This window comes from Zalophus californianus, chromosome 9 (genome assembly GCF_009762305.2).
Source record: "Zalophus californianus isolate mZalCal1 chromosome 9, mZalCal1.pri.v2, whole genome shotgun sequence".
Lineage (NCBI taxonomy): Eukaryota > Metazoa > Chordata > Mammalia > Carnivora > Otariidae > Zalophus > Zalophus californianus.
Window position 1 is genome coordinate 26,597,379 of NC_045603.1, and position 26,626 is coordinate 26,624,004.

Genomic DNA, 26,626 nt, shown 5'->3' on the forward strand with positions numbered 1-26,626 from the left:
AAGAGACTGACCATCAGGATAAAATCCGGCGGCCTTTGCCTGTCTCATTAAGCCTGTGGCCATCTGGCCCTGCATGCTCATTTCTGGATGCTTTGCAGCCAGGGTGAGCTACCTGCGGTTCACAAGCTTATTCAACGTCCCGCCTGTGTGCAAGCTGTCCCCTCTCTCTGGAACTCCCTCCCTTGCCTCCTCCACATGGCTTCGAGACACAGCTCCACAGCTCCAGGATCACCTCTCCGAAGCCTCCGAGATCTTTCCAGGCTGCGTCTGACACTCCACCTAAGGGCTTCCACAGTGTCTTTTTGCTGCCTCTCACCATGTCTCCTGGCATTGTATGGGCTTGCTTTACTCTCCCTCTTGCCATCAGGGCAGGATGGGAGACTCCCACCTGTGGGCCAGATCTGGCTGCCGCCTGTTTGGGTTTTGTTTTTTGTTTTTTGTTTTTTTTTTTGAATGGCCCAGGAGCTAAGAATAGTTTTTACATTTTTGAATGGCTGGGAAGAAAAATGAAAAGGATATTTCATAAGTGGAAATTATGTGAAATTCAGATTTCAGTGCACATAAGGTTTTATTAGAACACTGTCCCATTTGCTCATTTATGTATCATCTACGGTTACTTTCACACTATAGCAGCAGAGCTGAGCAAATGCAACAGAGACTGTATATGGCATGCACAGCCTAAGATACCGATGATATCACCTTTACAGGAAAGGTCTGGTGACATCTGCATGAGAGCATTGGCCAGGGGAGTGAGACTGGGATTCCCAGGGTCAAATCCTCATCATAATTCCTCCAAGGAAAACAGTATCTGTAACTATTAGGTAGACAAACCAATATAAAACTCAACCACAGACTGTGAGGTAAAAGGTCACAATTCGATTTAGTTTGGTGACAGTATAAAAATTAGCATTTTCACCAAAACAGAAAATTAAGACTAAAAGAACCCCACTATGAGCACATTTCATAAAAAGCAAAACAAAAAACTTAATACTACCATGCTCCTACAAACAGGTTAGACCCATAATGCCTACAAATTGCCCGCACCCCCAACAAGCAGACTCTGGGATTCCTCAGAGCAGGCCTCAGTCTTTATCACCCACGTGCCACCACATGTTCGGGGCAGAGAACATCAGGAAGCTTAAAGGGAGGTAGAGATGGTACCGTGCTACTGTAGTCAACATGGTGGTTACAGTGGGGCTCTTCACCATTCCATCCTCAGGGAAACTGCCCACTGCACCTTCTGGGGGCCATGTTGACCCCCTTCTTCTGATTGGGCCAGGCATCCTGCCCCAAGGACAAGAAATCCCTACCCTGAACTAGGGCTCTAATCTGGTGTGAAAAGGTGAGTTGGACCCAGTGCTATCTCTCTCTTGGTAATTTGAATAATACAAATTGTTGTTGCCAGTGGATAGCCAGTGCAGAAGGTTAAATGCTGTTGAAAGGTAGAGTGGATATCAAAGCAGGCTGCAGTATCCAGGTGGAGGGTTTGAGGGGCAGATGTCTGAGGAAGAAGAGGCCATCGGATGGCAGGACAGAGGGGAAGTAGCCATGCTAAGTCATGTTGACAGTGAAACCTTAGAATAAGTATCTATTACTTCCTGCTGCTGAGCTTCTTTGAGCTGCCTTGGGTCCAGAACCTCCTTCCAATTCCATATCAAGGAAGCTGCATCCTATTCCTATTAATAATCCTGATGATGAGAATAGTAAATACATACATAGCATTTACTATGGGTCAGGTAGTGTTTACCCAAGACATATTAACTCCTTAATCCAGACAATAATCCTATGAAGCAAATAGGATGCCTATTTATAGATGAAGAAACTGAGGCACAGAAAGGTTAAGTAATTTGCTCAAGGTCCCACAACTCGTACATGGCAGCTTTGGTCCCAGTTGACCTGGCTCCAGAGTCTGTCCTGGAACCACTACACAGTCCTGCTCCTATTCCCAGATTTCCATGGAATTCCACCTAGTTCCTTCCACTGGGACCTCCACCCCCTGATTTGAGTTTGCTCCAGTAGATGTTTGTTTCATGTAACCAACTGCGCCTAAGACAGAAATTCAGATGAGGACTGATGCTCTAAAGAGTAGATCCTCAGAGAATTTCAACATGTGGAGCTGGTTCTGATGTACAGGAGGGTGGAAGACTCTGGAAATCCCGCCCCCCCCCCCCCCCCCCCCCCGCCGAATCCTGGAATGAATTGCAAATAGACCGCTGTACACAAGAGTGGAAGAGCTAATTAAACTGTGACCTTTAGGTTCTTGAGACTCAGACTACAAGCTCAAAAATGGAAAGGCTTTAGGAGGTTTTCTAGGTATTTGCTTTGAGCAATTAGAAGAGTATAAGGAGTATAACAGACATAGGAAAAGATGCTCAACATCAGTCATCTGCAGGGAAATGCAAATCAAAACCATAATGAGGTGTCACCTCACACCTGTCAGAATGGCTAAAATCAACACAAGAAACAACAGGTGTTGGTGAGGATGTGGAGAAAAAGGAACTCTTCTGCACTGTTGGTGGGATGCAAACTGGTGCAGCCACTCTGGAAAGCAGTGTGGAGGTCCCTCAAAAAGTTAAAAATAGAATTGCCATAGAATCCAGTAATTCCACTGGAATACTGGGTATTTACCCAAAGAAAATGAAAATACTACCCACTCAGTTTCTGATTTAGTAAGCCTGATTTAATAAGCCTAATGTGCCTTTCTAACAAGTTCCCAAGCGATGCTGATCTGATGCTGTTGGTCCAGAGACTACGCTTTGAGAACCATTGCCCTACAGCATAAAGCCCTTTCCTGATCGCGCATATTATGAAATTATACCATGGAAATTCCAACCATGCTGGGTTTCTATGGCCAAAGTTAACTCCCAGATTGGTAAGACCAGAAGCCTGATTCTTCCAATAAATGGGGATTTCTGGGAAGAGCTGGAGGGGTGGAGGATGCCAGATAGCCTGGGACTCAGGAAGAAAGAGGTCCTGGCACATCAGACATTAAGAAAAAGCCACTGGTTAAGGGGGTATGAAGTGGCCAGACCCAGGAAAATGTTGCCGCTAAAGCCCAGGAAACATTTCCAACATGATGCTCTAAGACCTTGCATTTATTCATTCCACAAATATTTCTCAAGTCCCAACTGTGCACCAGGTACTATACTAGGTACTCTGCATTCAACAGAGAACAAAATGTTATTGGTTCCTGACCTTCTGGGGCTTGCCTTTTAATTGTTGCTGCTAACAAAGACAAGAGGGCCTATCTAACCCAGACTTAACAGGCTGAGATCTCCGGATTCAGGACATGAGCTAGGTTGTGTCCAAGAAGAAAGACTGGGAGCAGCCCCTTGAGGCCTTGTTGGTTTCCCTGAGGTCATTTGTGAGCCTTAATATAAAGAATGTCAAAACAGTCCAAAAGTTGACAGCTGAGGAGCTAAAACCCTCTTAAGAGTCTGAACTTTCGGTTGTACAGTCTGCAAATCGAGAAACTCCGTTCACAGTCATGGATTCTCTGTTCTCTCATGTCTACTGTCCGCAAACAGCTGATCTTATCAGAGCAGTCGCAAGGGTCTGACTTGCTCCACACAAGGTAGGACTGACACCAGAACCCAACATCCACGTGCTGGACTGTCCGCAGCAGTGGTTTAAAAGCTCAGGTCCACAAGTCAGACCACCCAGGTTCTAAATCAGCAGCTGTGGAACCTCACCAAAGTTCTCCAGGCCTCAATTTTCTCACTTCTAAAATCATAGTAGCAACTACAGTCCTTGCCCCAGAGGAGGACTCTATCAACCGAAAATAAGGCATGTCAAATGCTTAGCCCAAAGCCTGGCCATATTGTAACTACCCAGTAGACAGTAGCTATGATTGCTTTTTCCCTCTAATTGGGTGTTGGGGTTTTTTTTAGATCTACCCCTGTTTTTCAGATGTGTGTAAAGGGGGAAAATTCACCATCTAGTCTTTAGATGGCAAAATGGCTAGACAGGATCATAACAGAAACTAAAAGAGGAATAAACATCACAGGAAGACAGTGGATTTTGAGGTCAAGAGGCAATGCACAAGGCTGCATTGCTGAGGGATCCTGGGACATCACTTCTGCACACAACAGCTAGAAGGATCTTGGGTTACTGTCTGCTGGAGAGCATGTGAGTGTTTTTGTGGTTGTCTACCAGTTAAGTTCTATCAGGCAGTGGAATTATGGGAGTGTGGAAGGAGGTGTGTCTCCCCACAAGGGGTAGATGAACTACAAGCATCCATCCTATTAGCCAACAGTTATTAAAAACACACCACCCTCAGGGTCTACAGAGGGGGTGGACGCCATGTTTAGACCACAAGCAACCCCAGGACCCAACTAGGGCAGCCAAACCACTGCAGAACAACCAGACTTTGAAACTTGGGTCCACTTTTCTATGAGTGCATTGGTGTGCCAAGGATAGCAGGAGTTCAGAGGGGGAGGAAGTCAATGAACTTGTACATAATTTAAAGCATTTTTTTAATATTAACCCAAGCACACAGAGAGGTTATGGAACAGACGGGGGAAAAAAATCATATTAAGTTTTAAAGCACTTCAAGGGCCACCCTCCAGCCTCACCCCCACATTGTAGGAGAGGTTGGTTGCTGCCTCTTTATTTAGGACTTTCAAGGGAAAGTTTGAAAAGCACTAGAATGGTGGAAAGAATACAAAAGTAGACATTTCAAGATTTGAGTTTAAGCTGGAAGGCTCAGGAGCTTACTATCTTGAGCAAGTTACTTATCTTGAGTTTCCTCATAGGTAAATGGGACTGTTCCTCATAGAATCAACTTTAGACTTGATCAGGGGCTCAGAAGAAATAATATACGGGGAAGTGCTGTACAAATACTTATTAGGATCATCAGAGAAAGGGTCTATGAAAATCAGTCGCCTTGGCATGGGTGCATGGGTGAAGGTAACCTGCTCTAGTTATGAAAGTGATTCAAAGTTGGTGGCAAGGCAAAAAAAGTAATGACCCAGCGTGTAAATGGCTGGGTACACACTCATTGCACAAGCACCTCGTAAATTAATCCTCAGCAGAAGCAACTGACATATGAGAGCCAAGAAAGGAGAAAACACAACCCAGTCACTCCTGTCACTTTGCTAACCTGTGGTTGATTGAAGATGGACAAGAAGAGAGAGCCATCTAGTAGGAAAGGAGAAGGCAAGCAAATCCAACTGCTTGTGCCTCACTGCCTATGGATTACTGTTAAGATTCCTGTGTCTGCTCTGAAGGAATCGCTGTTGGAATCTATTGAGACTCCCTCTAGAGCGTTTCAAGTCAGTCTCTTGTTTTAGGCACCTGTAATTCAGCATGCCTTTTCCAAAATGCATTCAAAACCTGAAAATAAAATGCAGAACAAATGCAATGAAATGACATCATTGTTCTGAGTGACAACCAGGGGCACTCTGATCCTGTGACCCCATTAAATGGGGCTGCAACCTGCTATTGTCCTTTCTGTGGCAAAATCAGTAGCACCCAGCACAGAGCATTGCTTACACAAGCAGGCATCAAACAAATATCTGTTAAGTATCTTATCTACCTATTTAATAGGTTAGAAAAATTGTCAGCTTTTTCATCAACTACCACCTTTTTTTTCATTCAAACCCCTCTTGAAATTCACTTCCATTAAGGCTTTTTAATGCGTACTAGCAGCAAGGAATTTACTTAAATGAAAGAAAAAAAAGCAAAACTCCAAGCTCCCACCTGTGCAGCCATGACATGCTATTGTTTGAACCAGAGTATATTATTTAACTTGGATGACAAGCTCAGGAGGTAGGGACCCTGTCTTTCAGAATACACAGCTCTGAGCACGCTGGGAATTCTTGATAAATAACAGCAGCAAGAAAGGCTGTGGAGGGACCTCTTTTAATTATTTATTTTTCCAATTCCAGATTTTTGGCAGCATGTATTTATACCTGGCTTGATTTCCAAAGGACAGCTCTCTCCCAGAAGCTCCCGTGAAGATGGATAAACAGCTCTCCAGCCGCCCCTTCCCCCTCCTCATCCCAGAGCAAGTAGGAACACCTGATCGAGCCAAAGCGTGGATTCGGAGTGCACTCAGGATACCTGCTGGGTTTGGAAGGGAACTAAGTCCTCCAGGACCCAAGGGGCACAGAGAGGCAGTCAAGGGAAATGTTTTGGCTCCGCACATCCACACAGCTGTCAGATGGCAGAGCTTGGACCTCCGCTGTTATTACCTGCTGTGGGCCTCTGAGCTGTCTTGTCATTAATCCCAGAGACCAAGTATGCCTAAAGCCCGGCACGAAGTAACACTTGGGGGTACATTCAAGTCTCTCAACAGAGGAGTAGAAGGCAGTGGTTTCTGCCCAACTTGAACTCTTAGATGATAAAGATCCAATAAACACATATTAAATGTTATACGTGTATGGCAAGATGAAAGCATTTAGGGAGATTATTTATGCTTTAAAAAATTATACCAGTAACTAAATGAAGGCATTATGTGTGTGTCCCAGCACACAACTAACTGATAGGCAAGGAGGGAGAAGCAAATGACCATCTATGGAACCTTGCAAAAGACCTCGGTTTTTTTTCTCCCTGGATAACAGGGCGAATATTTGGTAGGATGTGCTTTGCAGAGAAAGGGGTGGGTGGGAGTGTCTTTCTGTACATATATTACCATACCTTAGAGCCAATGGTCCCCTGTATGCCTACACAACAATGTATCACTACAACACGTTTTACAAGTGGAGACTTCTCCCCTTCCTCTCTGACGCATTTTATACCAAAACAATGGCAACACCTGTAGCCATTAATTTCTGCTCTTTGGGTTCTGTCCAGTTATAAAGGAGGCTCTCAGCAGGCTCCCCTCTCAGGAACCATATGTGGAGTCGATTTGCCAGCAGCCTTGGAAGGAAAACGGCCTCTGAGAAGCGCACAATGGCTCCATAATCCCCATCCACTGGACCCTCTTGAACCGCCGCTTTATTTTCCAGTCAAAGAACTGCCACTCTAAGAGTCAAGCTGTGGCTGCCCTGGGAACCCGGGGGAAACCTGCGCTCTTGCTGGTGGGGCACAACCCCAGGGTGGTGTCTCTGAGCCCCCCAGCCGAGTGCGGCAATGTGGAGCCCAGAAACTGTGTGGCATCCCAACATCTTTTCTTGCTCTCCCCTCCAGGCTGAAGCTTTAATCCACAAAGCCACCTCAACCTCCCCTGCCTCTCCCCCGGAGACCACAGAGCACTCCCGGCGGAGCCACAGCTCCGCCCCCTCACACCGGGTCACGCTGATGGTTCTGTTCCACCAAGCGTGAGCCCCTCTGCTAGGCTCACACTGACCCAGGTTGAGCAGGCTAGCAACTCTTCTGACATCACGTGTGTTGCCGGTTGGGGGGGGGGGGGTGGGCGCAAAGGCTGGGGTGTGGCAGCGCGCCCTTTAGGTTCACCGGCTTCTCTGCCCAGGGCGCCGTATTTGGTGACCGTGTAGAGAAGGGTCAAACCCCCACGCCTGCTAAGACCATACACCTGGGGAAGCGGTTAGGGAAGGGGGGGGAGGCTGTCTGCGGAGGCTCAGCCCCAAACAAACGTCGTTTGGACAGAGAAGGATGGCACTGGGATGCAATCACTGGAGTTTTAAGCCAAACTCCTACCCTCTCCGCCTCCCTTTTTACACTCCCTTTGGGGACCTCTGGCTGTGCTTTAGGGTAGCCGGAGGTCTCGGAGACCGTAAAGCACGGCTCTTTGGCAGCCACCGGGCTGTGTGGATCTGGGACCTGGTAAATGGCAACCGGGTCTCCCTCCCGCTCGGCCTCGGCGGCGACTCCCCGCCGCGTCCCGGGGTGGGGGGGGGGGGGGGGGCAGGACTTACGCAGTTGTGCTCCGCCGTCTGGAAGTCCCAGGGGCAGCTCTTGGCGCGCTCCTGGATCTCACTCATCCTGAAGAGGCAGAGCGCCGTGGTGGCGGGGGAGCGCTTCTCCTGGCCCTCCCCGGTGGCCGCGCTGAACACGCCCGCCCAGACGCCCAGGGCCTCCACCAGGCTGGAGGAGAGGAGCAGGCGCCGGCCGTCGGGGTGGCCGTGGCCGCAGTCGAGGGCCGCCTGGCCCTGGAACTGCAGCACCTTGGCGCTCTGCGCGATGCGCACCATGCTGGGCCAGCCCGTGGCGGCGCCGCTCGTGTAGTTGTAGGGATAGTAGGGGAAGTAGACGCTGCCGTTCCAGAGAAAGGCGTCCACGAAGTGCAGGCTGCCCGCGCCCCCGCGCAGCTTGAGGCGGCCCAGCTCCTCCGTGGCTAGGCTGCGTCCCTCCGTGTCCTTGAGGGCGATGGCGGTGTCGCGGTCGGACGCCGCCGGGTTGCAGCGGCTCGCCGTCTCGGGCTCCGGCAGCACGTAGGTGGCGGCCACTGCCAGGTACCAGCGGTTCTGGTCCCCCGCGCGGTACACCACGCCGGCCGTCGAGCCCTGCGGGTGACACGACACCACCTCGGTGCCGTTGCGCAGGGAGCTGTGGCTCAGGTTGCCCAGGAGCCGCACCTCGCAGGCGCCCCGGTCGAAGGTCCAGCCGGTGAGCAGCAGCCCCTGGAGGTCGCCCGCCCCCTCGCTGTAGGGCAGCAGCAGCTTGCTGAAGCTGCTCCCCGGCCGGGGCCGCGCGGGGGGCGCCAGCGAGACGGGCTCCGTACAGTTGCCCGCTTGGTCCCGGTACAGGCGCGAGAGCCTGTGCTCCAGGCTGTAGTCCAGCTGGTCCAAGCAGCTGCCGCTCGCCACGAACACGCCGTCCTCCCGGCTCGCCGCGATGGCTCCGATGGCTTGCTCCGACCGCCACACGGGCTCTTCCGCGCCCCGGCTTGGCGCCGCCAGCGCCAGTAGATAGGCGAGCAGGGGCAGCGGCGCGGCAGGGCGCGGGGGGCGCGGCGGTGCCTTCCTCCGGGAGACCTCCATGGGGCTGGGGGGGCCGCCCCCGGGTTGGGCGCGCGGCGGCGACGGCGGCTCAGGCGCGCGGCGACGGAGACGCGGGCGGCGGCGGCGGCGGCTCCTGCGCGCGCTCGGGCTCCCGCGGCCGCCCCATCCCCGCGGCTCGCCCGGGAAGGAGAGCAGGGAGGGCGGCACGCGGCGGGGTCGCTCCGGCAGCCTGTGCGGCGGCTGTGGCGGCGGCGGCAAGCCCTGCGCGCTCCGGCGCCGCTTCCTCCTCGCCCTGCTTCTCCGGAGAGTTCCTCTGTGCAGCGCTGGCGCTCGCGGGGAGGCGCGGAGGGTAAGGGAGGGGACGCGCGGAGGGGAGCGATGCAGGCGGGGAGGGCTGGAGAGGTTGGGTGCGCTTGTGCGTTTCACTTTCCCATTGTGAAAGTGGGATGCAACTGGCCCCCTTCCTCATCCTCTTCCTCCTCCGCCCTCCGCCTCCTGCCCGCCCGCCTTCCCTCCCTCCACGCCCATCTCCCCTCCCCTCTTGATTCGGTGAGATAGGGAGGAGGAAGGTCTCGTAATTTGGGTTACTGTGTAGGTGGCCTCTTTCATCTATTCATAACAAAGCTGAGCCGCCTGCTGTTGCCGCCACGGCCGCCACCATCGCCCCTTGGCTCTCCCCGAGCTCCCGGGGCGCGCTAGCAGTATGCCGAGCGGGCTCCCAAGCCCGTCCGCCCGCGGGGCCGCTCCAACGCTCGGGTTTTGTTTATAAGAGCAGCCGGGGGATGCGCCAGGCACGGGGGAGCGAGGACCCAGGGCGCCGAGGGTTTGCAGCTGAGGCCCAGGGCTCAGGCCACAGCGAGGCTGCAGGGCGGCTGACAGGTGTGGAGCGGCGGGAGGGAGGCCCTGGGGAGGCGCGCGGGAGACGCGGCCGAGCCGGAGGCTCAGGAGACCGAGGCGTCCCTGCCACAGGGCCTGGGTTTCCCCGGGTCAGAGGAGTGAGGTGGGGGAAAGACAGGCGCCAAGACTCCGGTGCTGGACAATCCCCGGGGCCCGAGCTCCCATATTTGAAAAGGTTCTCTAATCTCCCTTGGCAACGGAGTCCCAGGCTCCCAGACCTGGAGCTTAGAAAGTTCTACTCACCATCTACCCTTATGATCCTGGCTAACATTTATTGAGCACTTACTATGTGCCGGGTACTGTTCCAAATTTGCCCCGTGGATTAAGATTCATTTATTAACCTAATAACCCTTTTAATTAGTGACTGTTATTATCATCATCCCCATTTAGTAGTGAGAATGATCGTGGTGAGGTTATGGAACTCACCGGGGTCCTACTGCTGGTTAACAGTAGAGGTGAGATTCGAATCCATATCTAGCTGCCGGGCCGCTTACACATCCCGCTCTAGCCAGGTGCCACCTGTGGCCGATCGGATAAGGCTGCGAGATGATTTTCAGCAGGTGGGACTGCAAAGTTCCCCAAGTTAAATGCTCCAACCTGCCCTCCCCAGCCCAGCCTTCTAATTTTAGAGCCAGGTACGCTTCATTCCCTCAAGTCTCTCCCTCTGTCTCATCCTTTCCTGCTTCTTTTCTTCGGACCCTCTGAGGTCTCACCAACTCACCCAGGGGTGCCCCCAAAGCCACCAAGAATTTCTGGAGCACAATGAATTTCTGAATCACTGCACACCTGGGTGTAGGTTCATGATTTCTCAGAGGATGCACAAATGCCTCCCAGCTTCCTGAGGCAGCTGATGGCACCACCAGCACACTTCGAGTCTGGCAGGTGACCCAGGGGTGTACCAGGGGTCTCTTGAGGACCCGGATGCATCCTTGCAAAAAGATCTCTGTCCTTCCCTGGCTACTTCCAGGCCACGGGGGCCCCAGGGAGAGTAGCTGGTTGCATTGCATTTATTCCTTCCCCTCCTGGCTCCCCAAGTCTAGATGGACTCTATTTTGGCGGGGGGGGGGGGGGGGGGGGGGGGGGGATGGGGCCAGTAGGCTTCCTCCAGATGCTGAAAGCCTCTTGAAAGAGCAGCTGCTGTAGGTTTCCAGCTTCTGCGATTGCGCTTCAGGTTCTCCCCAGTGCTGGCAGATGAGGCAGGAGAAGGAGCTCGGGGAGGCTGGAGGAACAGAGGGTGGGGTGAGGCAGAAAGCAGAAGAGAAGCAAAACTTTCTGCCCTTGCTGTGCAGTTAAACAATCCTCTCATCCCAGCGGGGGCTCTCATATTCTGAATTCAGAGTGGTGGTTGTCCCATTCATAATTTCCTTGTCTGAAATTGGATGACATTATCGCTGCCTGCCAGTGGGCTGGAAATACTTCCCCATGAGCTGTGCGGCGGTGGTGGCAGCCAGGGCGCTGGGGAGAGTGGAGGAGAGAGGGAAAAGGCCTAAGACCCCAGGCTGACTGACGTTAGTCGGGAGACTGTCGGTAAGGCACGTCAGATGCTCTCTCCGCGCCAAGATAATCAGGCCTCCCTCCCCCCTTCCCTGCCCACCTGAAATGTTTTAAGAACTTCCGCCCTGCTGGAAATGGGAAAAGTAGTACCTACGAAACATCTGCAGAAACTCACCAAAGCCCTCACAGCATAGGAGGGGATTTCTGTTGTGGACATGTTGGCAATTCTCCCTGTGAATGATGAGGAACACAAAGATCTTCGCCGCTGCCGTGAACCTGCCGTGGCAGGGCTGTTATATGCTGAGAAGCAACAGTTCAGTTCCATTCTGGAGATAGTTTTACTTCACTGGTAACACGTAATTTCTCTAAGTCCTGCAGAGCTGCAACAATGAGTAGCAGACCATCTTGGGAGCTATTTGGATTAAACATACTCTATGGTGCAGCATTTTGATCACTACCCAATTCATTGCCGCCTCATTCTGAGGAAGAAACATCTTAAAAATACCCCCAGCAAGAAGTATAAATGGCTCTGATGGCTACAGTTTCTCACCATTCTAGAATCTGGGACCACAAGCCCCACTCCTGAAAGCACGCTTCTTTTTCCTCCCATGTAATTGTCTGCAGGCGCCTATGGTGAAGGAAATCAGAAGCTGTGCCTGCTTTTTGGCACGATAAATGCGGGAGACTAGGAAGCATATAAATGTATTCTTTGCTGAGTCTACCCCATTTTGTGCAAACATGTTTGCCCCTTTCCAATTTTCCTGTGTACTAAAGCTCCACCTTCAGGACACAAGTTCACATTTGAAAAGTGTGGGAAATATGAACAACAGAAATCAATATTTGGGCATGTGGATTCTCTCTGTCTCGGCTCGCTTTCTCCTGGACGCTGGTGTCTAGCCAGGGGTGCGAGTCGCACTGGTGACACAGCTTCCTTCTCCCACTGATGGAGCCCGTTCTGGTGGGTGTCACTCACTGCACATTCGGAACTCCTTATCACACAACTGGCTGAAACCCAAAGAAAAAGAAGATGGTGCAGATTTATCCTCCAGACAGAGGCCTGCTACCACGGAAACAGGCAGTTCAGACTGATTCCGAGCAGTTTTATTTGTAGCATTCGCTAGATGGGAAAATCTTCATAATGAGAAAATATCAACTCCCTCAGGCATCTAAGGCAATCTGGGTTAACCAGACCATCCACAGTCAGACTCGTTTCTGCCGGACAAGACTTTATAGATTCAGTGGTTTCCTGCTGAGGCTCAGGACATTAAGAACTGTTCAGTAAGCAATTGGTCACAGTCACAAGATAGCTATCATTGGTGTTTTCAGTTTTCTTTCTGACTTAAAAAAAAAAAAATCTGACAGTGATCTGTAGGATGACTGGGCTGGTAGAGATCGAAAGCAACGAAGATATTAGTTCTGGTGGTCAACGAATTCTCTGCCTTTTTCGAAGGAGTTACAACCCCTTAGGCAGCATTTGGGAAATGCCAGTGGGTCGAATAGTACCAGCGTTGTCCTCCTAAGACTTAGGCTACTTCCCTCTTCACAGCTTGGCTCAAGTCTATGTGGTCTTCCACATCCAGGCCCTTATCAAAGCTCCCAACTCCTTTTGGTGAATGACAGGAAAAAGAAATGAGCCAGCCTCCTTTCTAGTCTGCTGATGAGTGGACGGTTGAAAGCAGATAAGATGAAGAGCCATTTAATAAGTTTGAATTGATGCTGAGAGACGAGTTGAATGCAATTCAATCAACACGAAAAGTCAGTCAAATGCAGCACAGTTAAGATGTGGCTGAAGGAACACAATGCTTCATCTTCTTGCCCGCCCAACATGGCCCCAGACAGCTGTTGAGCATTTTTATGCTTGTGATACTGCCCCACGCCTTTGGTTAAAGTGACGAAGGCCCAGTGGTGTTCCTTCGGTAGGGAGGCATCACTGTTGTCCTCTTTCCTGTGTCATGGCTTAATAGCTCATGGTCATTCACCAGCAGAGTTACAATTGTAGATGGGAGAATGAGTTGGAGGTACAAATAAACAATCTTTGACTCAAGGTCCAAAGACTTCCTTTAAACTAAATAAGAGCCTTCAGTCAGCTTTAGGGACCAATGAGTTATTTCCTATAGTGGGGATGTCAACTGTTGGTTGTTTTTAAGAGATTGGTGTCTAGGACATCATCCTGGCCCCTAGTACCTCCCTTCTCAGGTAGTACACTCCAGTGTCATGAAGTTTTTCTTGAGCCCTTTCTCCAAAACATTCACCCAAAACCATCAGTGGTTAAGAGTCTGAGACCCTTGCTGGTTGAGAGCAAAATAGGGTAAATCATCACAGTGTTTTCCCAGACCAGCTGGAGTTCACCCTGCATGAAGTACACAAAATCATTGGTTAATTATTTCTTCCAATTTGGGGGATCTCTGCAATTTGCTGAGCAGTCTCTTGGTCACCAGCTTTTGTCTGATTTTCACAATATTCAGGTCTGCCCCTGCTCATACTTTCCTTGCTGTTCTTTTGAAATATGGAGCCAAAAGGGTATCAAGGACTAGACACAAAATGCTGATCCCCATTTAATACGGTGTGTTTTCCTGCATCTCTGTTCTGCCGTCACAGCTCTGAGGCTCCCTGCCAGTATAATCCTAGGCCCTGAATCCTTTGATAACTGGCAGCTTGGCATAAACCCATTCAAAGAAAAGAGCTGCCAGAAACCAGGCCCTCATATTAATAATAACTCAAACTCTTGAAATGAATAACAGAGGATAAGATAAACACACAGATAACTTCACAGTCACTCATACTTCCATTTCCTGGAGATCCTGACAGGGGGAGATGCTCTGAGCTGACAATAAAATTTCTGGACTTGGTGGTGAGTGGCCTGCTGCTCGCCCCTCAATTGGCACCCCCTCTGATTCTAGTGCCCTGCCACTCCCTAGAAAATAATTCCACCAAGGTGGTCCAGAAGCAACTGGCATTAGCTTTGAGCATGGCTCATGGCTGTCAGGAAGCTCAGCATTTGGTCTCCGTGGGAAGGACATCCCCGCTCATCCCCCATCTGTGGAAGGCACTGGGAGCACGGAGGTCCAGACAGCCTCTCTTAGACACCGGCAGCCTCATGCACACAATCCCACCTGCAGATCCCATGGAAGACCAAGCATTCACCTCGCCTTCTGCGCTCTTTCTAATGCTTCCTATTTCTGTGTTCTTCCCTATCTGTGCTGGATAGTCTCCATTTCTCTCCACGTCCCATTTCCCCACTCTTCCCCATCCTGCTTTCTGCCCAGAGGTTTGACATTTATGGACATCTCCCTTGCCTTTTGGCTTCTGGTTGGATTCAGCCAATGAGAGGTGCCAGCAGAAGATCCAGAGGTAGATGGCTAGGGGTGACATCCAGATAGTTCTTCTCCTAGCTCCCACCTGGCTGCTTTGTTTATGGGCTGTGGCTGTGTCCCTCTGAAGGCCATGGATCCTGTGGGCAGCCTTCTCCCCAAGCTTTCTCTGGCTTACAACCACTCCTTCACCCTCAGGCCTGTGGCAGCCAATCTCTTCCTCGGTCACTAGCCCTTGCTGTTCTCTCTTCATCCTGCACACACATCTGCCACGGTCCCTTCATTAATGTATCCATTTGCATGTGTCCCCTGTTTCCTGTCAGAACCATATCTCCACCTCCCTCCAAACATGGATAGAGAAGTGACTTAACATGATGTCTAAATCCAGATGTTCTCTTTGTCCATCGATGGAAAACACGAGAAACAAGCAAGCACAATGGAATTCCTAGTCTTTCCAAATGTTTGGTTCTCCCAAAATCTGGCAATGGAAAAGCTCTACTTTTCTTCTCTTGGCACAGACTTTCCTACACTAAGTTCAACCTGGTGATACAGAGAAATGGAAACTCGACTGGGTAGGATTATATTTTTTTTCCAGCTAAATCATAAAACTGAAAGCTTTACCTTAAAAGTAAACCAGGAACTACTGGGAGCTAAGGGTTCAGAAGGTGATGCAGGGACGGGGGTGGTTATGATCTCTAAAACACCGCTGAACGTTTGAAGTATATTTTCAAATAAGACACGAAACTGAACATACTGCTTTTTCCTTTTTAGACATTTCTCCTTAAGAGTGAGCTTCAGCCGTCCCTTCAATTCAGTTGAGAAATTCCATTTTTATTCATTATTACTGACAGGATTATTAAGAGATTGCCAAATTTCCTCATCTCCAGACCTTTCCCCATCCCACCCCCCACTAACCTTTAAAGATAAATTGGATATTCTTGGTTCCCTCATGGCTCAAGGACAGGTGACCCACACAGCATTCTGTGGAGTAGAAATAGAAATCATCTTGAGTTCTAAAGACGGTACTTTTACTGAGGGTACTTTATTTTTACCCTGCTATGATTTCTGTGCTTTAATCATTTGAACCAGCCAATTTGAAACCCAGCTCCCCTCATTTATTGGACGTTCTTAATGGGGATTAAATATTTACACTGTCAGTGGCCTTTTTTTCCCCCCACCATGAAAGCTGCACATTTGGAACATTCAGGAGCTTTAATTGTCAAGAAAGGCACACTTACATGCATAGTCAAAATAATCAAAGACGCATTTGTCAGTCTCTTTGATTGGGGGTGAGGGGGGAGATGTTGGTGACAGGGCAGGTGTGTGATCCCAGCAAGTTGATTTTCTTGCTGAAAGAGGACTAAAGACAGCTGTTCTGAGGCCAATTAGAATAAGGCTAGATCAAGACCCCCCTTGTGGTTATAGAATCCCAGGAAGCCCACCCACTAGGACTGAAATCCAGCCTGCCTTCTGCTCACCACGCCCTGATCCCTGGCATGGGGCTGGGTATGTCCAAAGGAAGAGATGATTTTTCCACGTATAAAGACTCTGTAGGCCAGCTGTGGCCCTAGTCAGGCCTAGGTTCCAGACCCAGTGCCACCACTCAATAACGATGCAGGCCTGGGCTCTCTGAGCTTCTATCTCCTGGGATTTCCAAGCATATTAAATGAGATAATATGGGCATGTCATTTAGTACAATGCCTGGCACACAGGAAATGCTCAATAAATAATAACCTTATTATTATTATCACCATTATTAGACACCAGGGGGCTCCAGGGCTATGCTAACCCATTGTAGGAGTTTGCTAGGGCTTCCAAAACCAAACACCACAGACTGCGTGGCTGATACCACAAGAATCTATTTCCTCACAGTTTTGGGGCCTCCAGGTCTGAGACCAAGGTGTCAGCAGAGTTTCTTCTGAGACCTCTCTTCTTGGCTCGTACATGGCCTTCTTTTCTCCCTGTGTCTTCACATGGTCTACCCTCTGTACACATCTGTGTCCAAATCTCCTCTTCTTCTAAGGGCCCCAGTCATACTGGATGGGGACCCACACTGACCGACTTCATTTTACTTCATCAAAGACCCCATTTCCAAATACAGTCACATGTTGAGATACTGGAGGTTAGGACTTCAACATATGAATAGGGGAGAGGAGAGACACAAAGTAGCCCATAATACCATTTCAAATCTCAACCTTAAGAAAGAATTTTAACTTAGCATTTCTGGGGCACATGCCCAGCACTGAGCATCTTACTTGGGTTTGACCAGCACTTACGACTTATGCTCATCTATTGGCTCTTACCATCACTATCATCAAAAACAACAAGTATTTACTAAGGGACTCCCATTTATAGGGCTTTATGCTAAGAGCTAGGGATATACCAGGTACTGTCTTTCATTCTTAGCAGTGGAATATTCTTTAAACAAGCCAAGCCTTTCATGCCTCCATGCTCTTGCATATGCTATACATTATCCAACATAACCTACCCCTTTTTCCACCTTGCAAACTCCTATTCATTCATTAAGGCTTAGTTTAAAAGTCACTTTCTCCTGGGAGTCTTTCTTGAAAATATACTAGAAGTTCTCTACCAGACTACAAGTCCCTTAAAAGATTAAATTAAAAGAGAAATCAAGTTCTGATTCCTCTTTGTGCCGTGAGGAATGAGCACAGGGCCTGGTGTATAGTAAGTGTTCATTCATTTATTCCAGAATGATGAGTATCTCTTGTTTGTCAGGGTCCATTCTAGTACTGTACTCAAACTTGCCTGTTGAATTTGTTTAACTGAATTGATCCCTCCATTTGGTTACAAATTCCCTCCTCTGACATTGAATAGCACCTTACTTACCAGTCTATGATAGCATTTACATCTTGCAATTTACATTCTACACTATACATTAATCACGTACCTATCTTTTACTCGATTGTAGATTCCTTGAGGTCAGGGGATGGTGCCTCATGCAGTTTCTCTCCATAATTTTTTGTATGCTTCAAACTTTTTGTTCATTTACCTTCTCCTTTCTTTAACAAACACCTTCTGAGAACCTACCGTGCACTAAACACGTGCTGAGAGCTGGGGGGATGTGGCAGTGAGCTAGACTGATGGTTCTATCTCTATGCAGCTTGGACAGACTCAATGTTCAAGAAACATCGGTTGAATTGTACGCTAAAGACTAAATTCTTTTTGTTTTGTTTTGTTTTGTTTTTTTATTAACATATAATGTATTATTTGTTTCAGGAGTACAAGTCTGTGATTCATCAGTCTTACACAATTCACAGTGCTCACCATAGTACCTTTCCTCTGCAATGTCCATCATCCAGGCACCCCATCCCTCCCACCCCCCTCCACTCCAGCAACCCTCAGCTTGTTTCCTGAGATTAAGAGTCTCTTATGGTTTGTTTCCCTCTCTGGTTTCGTCTTATTCCCTCCCTTCCCTATGATCCTCTGTCTTGTTTCTCAAATTCCTCATATCAGTGAGATCATACGATAATTGTCTTTCTCTGATTGGCTTATTTCTCTTAGCATAATACCTTCTAGTTCCATCCACGTCATTGCAAATGGCAAGATTTCAGGGGTTTTTTGATGGCTGCATAATATTCCATTGAATGAATATATATATATATATATATATATATATATACCACATCTTCTTTATCCATCTGTTGATGAACATAAAGACTAAATTCTTTAGAGGCAGGGGGTCATTCTTTGGGGGTACCCACAGCCCCAGATACAATGACTTAACCAGCAAATGCACAATACATATGTATCAATTTGTGAATTGATTATCTCTGTTAGAGACAGTGAAGAAAAAGGAGAAAAACAATATCCCACAAAAATATTATTGATAATATGGAGGAAGAACCACTGACTCTCATTTTTCAAACTTTGTTTGAAAATGGCTTTATGTTGAAAAGGGAAGAGTCTTATACTGTAATTTTGTTGGACAAGCTTATAATAATTATCAACTGAGTGCCAATAATACTTTAAGAACTCCACTGAGCATTAAGATCACACTAGTGCCTATTTAAAATTAAGCTCTTTCAAATTGAAAGGGCACAGATTCAGCATTTTCTATTTTTTAATAAGCAGAGATTCTATCTAACAAATAAAAACCCTCCTTTTCATGGTACAAATTTCTGTTCACAATAAAAACTTTCATCTAAGATGGTTAGTGGATCCCCTCTAAATCCAGTAAGAATTCAAACAATTGATTTTCTTGAACATACCTTGAATGATATTCTCTCATCTGTTGGAAAAATATGACAACATGCCAGATCTCTGAACCCTGTCGAGGACACACCCATGGACAGACAAGCAAGTTTTCATGGGTGTATCATTCCATTACACACACAGCCAACTTTTGATGTGCACTAGGGTTCCCCCTAGTGGATATAAAAGGTACTTGCTAAAAATGAAGACACCTTCACCACTACCTGAGGGACTCGAGTTGTTGGGTACTATGGTTTCAAGCTTCCATTCTTTCCTAGCATCTATTCCCCAAAAGTGGAAGTATGTCACTGATTAATAAAGGTTTTATTAGCACTCCTCTTTCAATGTGGCTTCTGCTGTAATTAAGGTGCCTGCCTGCAGGCTTGCAAATGCAGCATGAAATTACAGTCAGCCCCAGAACAGAGCAATAAAACGAACATTCTTTAAAACAATGCCACCTGATTTCCATAAGATACTCCCCAAATCAAATTCTCAACTGTAACTATTTTGGCCCAAAATTATATGGTACCTCCATCCAAATCATGAAAAAAAGTCGGCTCTTCCCAGAGAATCTGGTAATAACTATGTCAGTGATGGCCAGCCACTTTTAAAAAATGTACTTTTGTATATTGTCCAAATCTGATTTCTGGGTGTTAGTCTTTGTTATGTCTTTTAACAAATCCCTACTACTTATCATGTGGAGTGTTTGTAAATTCAGTCTATACACACTTGTTGATTGCAGACATCGCACTAGGTACCAGAGGTTGGATGGAAGGAGGAAACATATGAGGAAGACTCAGTTCTTGGTCTTTGTAAAGCTGATAATCTACTCTGACATGTCAATTTTCCATCTCCTTTACTGGTTCCTCTTCTTCTACCTACCTCTTTAAATGTTGATGTGGAAGGGATTATGGTAACTATATTTATCTGCCCAGAAAGCTTTACCATCCCCCTCTGGCTGCTAATTGAACCCACCCTTATGTCCCACCCTCAACCAGATGTGGGCACATGACCCAGTCTGGTCAACCCAAGTGCTCCATATCTGACAATTGTGTTTGGTCTAAGCATAGGTCATGTCATCCACACAAAACCAATCAGAGTTCTTTCTAGGGATTGCTATACAGACGGTAGGAGGAAAAATGTCTCTTACTGAGATGGCTAATCTGGGGCTACCAGTGACTTTGTTCTCCGCCTAGTAGAAAATCCTGTCTGAAATAGCAATGAGGCCAACATTCCAAGAGAAGCACAGATGAAGACAGCCACACACACAGAGAGAGAGAGAGAGACAGAGACAGAGACAGAGACAGGCCCACGAGGACTGGCCCTTTGACTAGCTGGTTAGGGCTTTTATCGCCTGCTCCATCTTTGGCATTCTCCTGTCACTGCTCTAGTCTCCCTGGTCAATATCACCAAGGCTCCTGAGCTTCTGCTATTACTTAGCTGCTGAAAACTCTAAAATCTCTACACCAGAGTGATCTCTTGAGTGTTAGATCCATGTGTCTAAATGCCTACTGGTCATCTCTCTTGACATTCCACACGCATCTCAAACCAGTTTTCTTCCACACCTCCCCCCCCAACCCCCACCATGTTCCCAATATTGATGATACCATTGTCCACCCATGTTCTCAGTCCAAAAGCTGGAAAGTCATCTTGGACACTTCCCTCTCCCTTTATATCTAATCAGCTAGCAAGTCCATTAATTATCTACTTAAGATTCCTCATATCCCAGATCCCTTCTGTGCTCTCATTTCTACTCCATAGTTTGGTCTGTCCTCACTTCAGACCTGGGCTCTTTTAGGTGAGATTGGTATTCCCGGTCCCAGGCTCCCTGTCCACCCCTCCTATCCATTTCCCTCTCATCTTCTTCCAAAATGGCAAGTTCATCAGATTGCTTCTTTTTAAAAATCCTTCAGTGACTCCTCGTTGTTTTACAATGTTTTTTATGTCATGGCCCCATCAGGCTCCACTCTGCCTTCCCCCACCCTCCTAGACCCGCACAAGGCCACTTGTTGCCAGAGGTAACTGGACTAGGGGTTCTGCCTGCCAGGCTCTTCCCAGCAGTACCAAGGGCTGAGAGAGTAGGGTAGTATCTCCACACGCCATATAACGTACTTGTTGGGAATCTCTAGCTTAGAAATTACAGCTTATACTTCTTAGCTTGATCTACAAGGTCCCTGCCTGCCTATCTTTGAAATATTGTGTCCCCATTCCTTCATAGACACATGGAACCACACTCTGGGCTGAGCTTATTGAAGAGTAATTGTGCAGGGCCAGTGAACCTGAACACTGAGGCATCTGTTGGTATGGGTTGATATGCCTGGGGGTGTGTTGTTTCGTTCTGTCTAAAGGAGGAAGTTAATGCTAGGCTTCTGAGGAAAGACACAAAGAAAAGTAGACATTCCCCAACAGAGAGCAGGGGTAAGCAGGGGCTGGAAGGTGTACTTTGACCAAGGCTTTTGATCTTCAAGGCATTCACACCATCATGGAGTCAGTGACACGGTGAACACAGAGGCACAGAGTAGGGCTTCCTTCCTGCCTTCGCATAGAACACTGCTTCAACATGGGGGGCGGAGGCGTTGCTGGTGGTGATACAGAGTAGCAGAGAGGAAGCCACATTCTCAAAGATGCTTGGCTGGGGTCTCCCTACTAAAGAGATTGAAGAAGGAGTCCTAGAGCTGTACAGGTGGGGGATAATCAGCCAATAAAACTCAGGAGTATTAGTCATGTGATCCCATTGTTCTCCATCAGGGAGACCTGTGAAAAGTAGTTAAGGGGAGCTGTGTAAATCTGTCGTGAGGTGTTTTGCTAGAAGGGAAAAAAATCTAGCTACTTGTAGCATAGACAAAGAGGGGTTAAATTTTTGCACACAAGGAGTCCAGTTGCCAGTATTGGTTGCTATTCAGTGTTAAAATCAGAGAACCCCGAGGCTCTTATTATCTTTCTGCTGTCACATGGCAGCGGCCGCGTTTGCAAACATCAAGCCAAGAAGGGGAAAGCTAGCTTTCTCCTGGCATGACTCTGTCTTTTTATATCCAATGCAAGGACCTGTGCTGACTTCCCCTTACTTCTCATTGACCAGAATGTGGTCACAAGCCTGCTCTAGACCAATCACTGGCGACGTGGAAAGGAATGGCCGTGATTGGTTCCTGACTGGCTCAGGAGCCTGGGGCCCGGGGCGGGGGGGGCGGAACTTGCCTCCCTTGAGGTCATCCCAGATCATTCCAGATACAAGACTAAAGTTCCGTTAGCAGGGAAGAAGGATGGAAGGGGAGCAAATGGGGGATGGATAGGTAAAAAATGATGTCTGTTCCTCTAGTATGCAAAGATGTGTGGTTCTCCGTTCCAGGAAGGTCTCCGGCCCCCTCTTCCCAGCAGCTAAGTCCTACTCATGGGATTCCCAGTCTAGCACGTTCTCGGACTTTCATTCTCCAGAACTCACCACTACCCCCTCGGTGCCACCAACACTGCCAAGTTCACACCCTTATCTCTGCTGTCATTACACTCCATTGCAATGGAGTGTCCCTGTGGCCATAGCCTCCCTGGAGGAAGTGGTTAGATCACATTCATCTTTGTCTCTAATGTCTAGCATGATGGGCCTGGCACATAGTAAGTGTTCAGTATTTGTGGAATAGATGTTGCATAAACAAATCCAAGGTAGAAAATAATCATCTTAGCTCTGGCATCTTCAAGCTTGAAGGCCCACTAAATGTGCACAGTAGACAGCCATTCAATTCAGCCACACCTATTTCCGGCAGGTCTATTGTCTGCCAGGCACCAGGGCAACCCAAGAGGATAACATAGGCTCCTGTGAACTCAGAGAGCATGTGCACTGCAAAGGTAACTAACAATACAAAACAGCGTCTGATAAGTGTCTCATTAGAGCTACGGGAGTGCAGTGGCGGGGGACACAGGGCACTGGGACAGGAATGGCATAATAATTGAAATCCGCAGGTAATACCAGATCTTAATTTAATCAACACTTTCAACCTCCACCCATCCACAACTTCTTAGGGATGTAAGAAAATTGTCACATTTGAACACCATTTGCCATGGGTGCCGTGTCTATCTGCCAGTGCACCTGTGACCCATCGTAAAAGAACCACATGGTAAACAGCCAAAGAGGAAACCAGGGAGAAAAGGGGGCCTAGGTCATTCACAGCTCAGACAGTCAGCTCTTGAATAGCTGAAAGCTGATGCAGTTTTAACCAGTGATTTGAAGATCAGATGATTCTGTGTTTCACAACGGTACTGCATTTGAGGTTTTTGTTGAGGTGTGCTATTGGAGAAGTGGTAGCCAAAACCGTGTGAAAGGCACAGTGAAATGCACTAAATGATTGATTTTATAGGCCCCTCGCTGCAGGGAAGCTGGGTTTTTGCAATGGAGCAATACTGAAGTCACCTAAAGCAATAGGGACAATACTAAGAGTCTCCTAAGAGGTTCTTAACTTTTTTTTGGCAGGGAGGGGCATGGGGGCATGGACTTCTTTGACAGTCTGCTGAAATCTATAGATATGTCTCAGAATGTTTTTCAATTTTTAAACTTCTTTTTTTTTTAGAGAGAGAGCACACGGGAGTGGGGTTATGGGGAGACAGAGAGGGAGAGAGAGAATCAAGTAGGCTCCATGCCCAGCACAGAGCTCAATGTGGAGCTTGATCTCATGACCCATGAGACCATGACCTGAACCGAAATCAAGAGTCTGAGGCTTAACCAACTGAGCCACCCAGGTGCCCCAATTTTTAAACACTTTCCTAAAAAGTTAAAAGAAACAAAATACATAGAATTACAAAGGAAGCTGACTATGTTGAAATATTGTTACAAAATAAGAACATTATGACATGGTAACAGATGTGCTTCTTTAGTAATATTGTAAATAACAAGACCTAATAGCATCTCTAATATTTAATCATGACCTGAAGTAGGGATAAGCCTAAATCCAGAGATCTGCAACAGTTGTCATGGGATTTGAAAAAAAATTCTGTGGTTTCTCTTGGTGACAAAGTCCTAGGTGTTCCTATTAAACTAATCTAACTTTTGCCTACATTCATAATGAAAGGAAATGTTACATTGCAGTTAGGGAAAATGAAGATGTAATTTCGTTTTACCATCCAAGTTCACAGATCTGGATTAAAAACTATTGTCCTAAGGTCCCTCTACCACAGGGTGACCAAACTGAAAACCAGGGTCAGCATGTGTTTCCCTGCCATCCGTGGACACGGGTCTGGGATGTCGTTTCCCGCCTATTTGAGTCATTACATTATAATTTGTATTCTGCTCCTTAAAAAAAGTTAGGTTCTTAGATAGAGTGATTCAACAATAGAAAGGGGGATAGGGCCCTATCAGGATGCTAGTTGGAAAAGACTTTTTAAAATCCACCCCATGAACTGTCCTTGGAATGTGGTTCTCTAATGCGAGTGTTACTGTGTTTTCCGCTGATTTAGTAGTTGTTCGGTCCTTTACAACCTCTGTGGTATTCTTGCCTCATCAAATGTGGACATTTCAGAGATAGAAAATGGCTCAGGGAGCAGACATTCATGCTATCCCCCTAGAGAAGCAGTTTGCCCATTGCATGAGGTCACTCTGAAAATGGATCCAGAAGGAGCCCAGGTCCCCTTGGAAGGGGAATTTTGTGCCCATTAAAATACAAATGAGAAACTCCTGTAATTTTTCTTTCTCTCTCTCTCTCTCTTTTTTTTTCTTTTTTTTTTTTTTACAAATAAAAAGCTGTAATAATTGACTGGGCTGATTCACAGTTCCCCTTTCCTGTTTATTTTAGGACTTACCTAAATGAGAGGGGAGGGGAGCTCAAGGGGAAGTGTCCCAACACTGTTGGGAAGGGCAGATCACTATTTTATTGTTGCAAAAATGAAGTTCCTTCTCAACTTAGAAGCACATCAGGCACCAATTCTTCAACAATTACTATTTCATTTATTAGGTGTGTCTTCAAAGTTTAGCTTCTGTACCTGTGATTTTTTTTAAAAGGTAAAACTATTTGACATCTAAATCTGTATCTACACAGTAGGTAATTAGGAGAAAACGAGGTGGCTTGGTGGGGGAGCAATTCTCAGATAAATCAGATTAATAAGGGCAACACATTCCAAAATATGGAGTTGTTACCTCTTCATGTCGAAAAGGCTTTTGACCAGCTACATATTTAGTATTTATACAACAAGAAAGTGAACTAAGATTGAGAACATACCTGCTGGGCAGTTGTCTACTTGACTGTCGGTCATATTTTCCCAGTCAGCAGCCACAGAGTCACTTCCTTATTTGTATTTGGTTTTCAATGATAAGACAAGGAAGGCATAGATCTTATTCTAGTACAGCTATTTGTGTGTGTGTGTGTGTGTGTGTGTGTGTGTTTCTTTCCTTGGTTTAAAATTTCTAGATCTGATCCTGGCATCCAGGGTCATGCTGGACAATTATAGGTTCTCAAAAAGCATTTACAGAACTGGCTAGAACTCAAAGAGATATGGCCAGCTAGGGAGGATCCAGCAAATGATATTTTTCTGTAAAACCTGATCAGCAATGTGTAAAAAGATTTCCCGCCAATAACTTAAACAATGGATTTTAAAAACAAGCTTGAAATTTGCAAGTCACACAGAAGAGAGCCCAGGAGGGAAGATCTAACTGGGCAGCGAAAAGGTCAGAAATGAATAAAATGAAGTCTTCCAGGAAGCTGACAAATGCTCAATATGTCATGGTTGAATAAATTACTAATTTTAATATTAATACTGACAATTCTTGCATACTGACTCGTGTAATTTCCTCATCTGTAAAGTGGGGACATGCACGGCACCTCCCTCATGGGGTTGTTAAGACGATTAACTGAGTTAACGCATGTAACACGCTTAGAATCGCCACGGGCCCGTAACAGGTGTTCATTATTATATTTGCCGAGAATGGCGATTTCATGCTCTACTAGAAGTCATGGGGCGCCTGGGTGGCTCAGCCGTTAAGTGTCTGCCTTCGGCTCAGGTCATGATCCCGGGGTCCTGGGATGGAGCCCCACATCAGGCTCCCTGCCCTGTGGGAAGCCTGCTTCTCCCTCTCCCACTCCCTCTGCTTGTGTTCCCTCTCTCCCTGTGTCTCTATCAAATAAGTAAATTAAATCTTAAAAAAAAAAGGGAAAAAAAAGTCACTAAAGGAGCCAGGATGGAGACAAACCCGAGGAAGGAAAAAAGAAGGACAGAAACTTATGTCCTGGAGGAACTCCATTCTCAGTCTCTGTATTACCGTCCTTGCTGCTGGAACAGGCTTCCCGGTTCTCTCATTCTTCAGATCTCCCAGCCTCTGCACAGACAAGCCTTCCCTTGCTCAGTCTAAAGTAGGTCCCCTCCTATGATTCCCTCTTCCAGCACAGGGTTCGTTCCCTTTAGAGCATTTCATGCAGTGTGTAATTGCTTGTGGCATTCTTCGTTTACCCGTCTGTGGAGTGTCTCTAGCTCTAGCCTGCTCACTCCCTGCAGGCAGGGACCGGTTGTGTTACCGATTTATCCTCAACTCCTCGCCGAATGCTCCGCACATAGAGATGCTCAGTGAATGAATGATCAGTGTCCCTGTTGTGCACACGTGGAATAAATGAGTGTAGCAGGGTTCCTGTTGTAGGCAAGTTTCCCTCCAGCCAGCATGGCATCCACATGGATCCTAGGAGTTGTGTGTCCCCCCTTCAGAGAATTTTAAACTAGCCCTATGAGCACGTACTTCCTCATTCTGTTCCAGCTTACAAAGAGAGGTGTGAAGGTGAGATGGAAAGGGAGGTTACCCTGACAGCAGCTGGGGTGTGAAAGTGGAGGGGCAGGGGCAAGATAGAATTTGAGGGTCTATCAACTTCTCACTAAGAAACACTTCCTTTTTGGGGGGCACCT

At 47.4% G+C, this 26,626-nt stretch overlaps 1 protein-coding gene across 2 annotated transcripts in view; it reads right to left on the reverse strand.

The window, feature by feature from the left end:
• The window catches only part of PLXNC1 (plexin C1), a 144,285-nt gene extending 135,379 nt beyond the window's left edge, over positions 1–8,906 (reverse strand). For both annotated transcript variants that reach the window (XM_035721856.1, XM_035721857.1), the window contains exon 1: positions 7,821–8,906. In XM_035721856.1, the coding sequence (XP_035577749.1) occupies positions 7,821–8,885 (1,065 nt within the window). In that variant the 5' untranslated portion in view covers positions 8,886–8,906. The remainder of the gene's footprint in view (positions 1–7,820) is intronic.
• Positions 8,907–26,626: the final 17,720 nt, after the last annotated feature.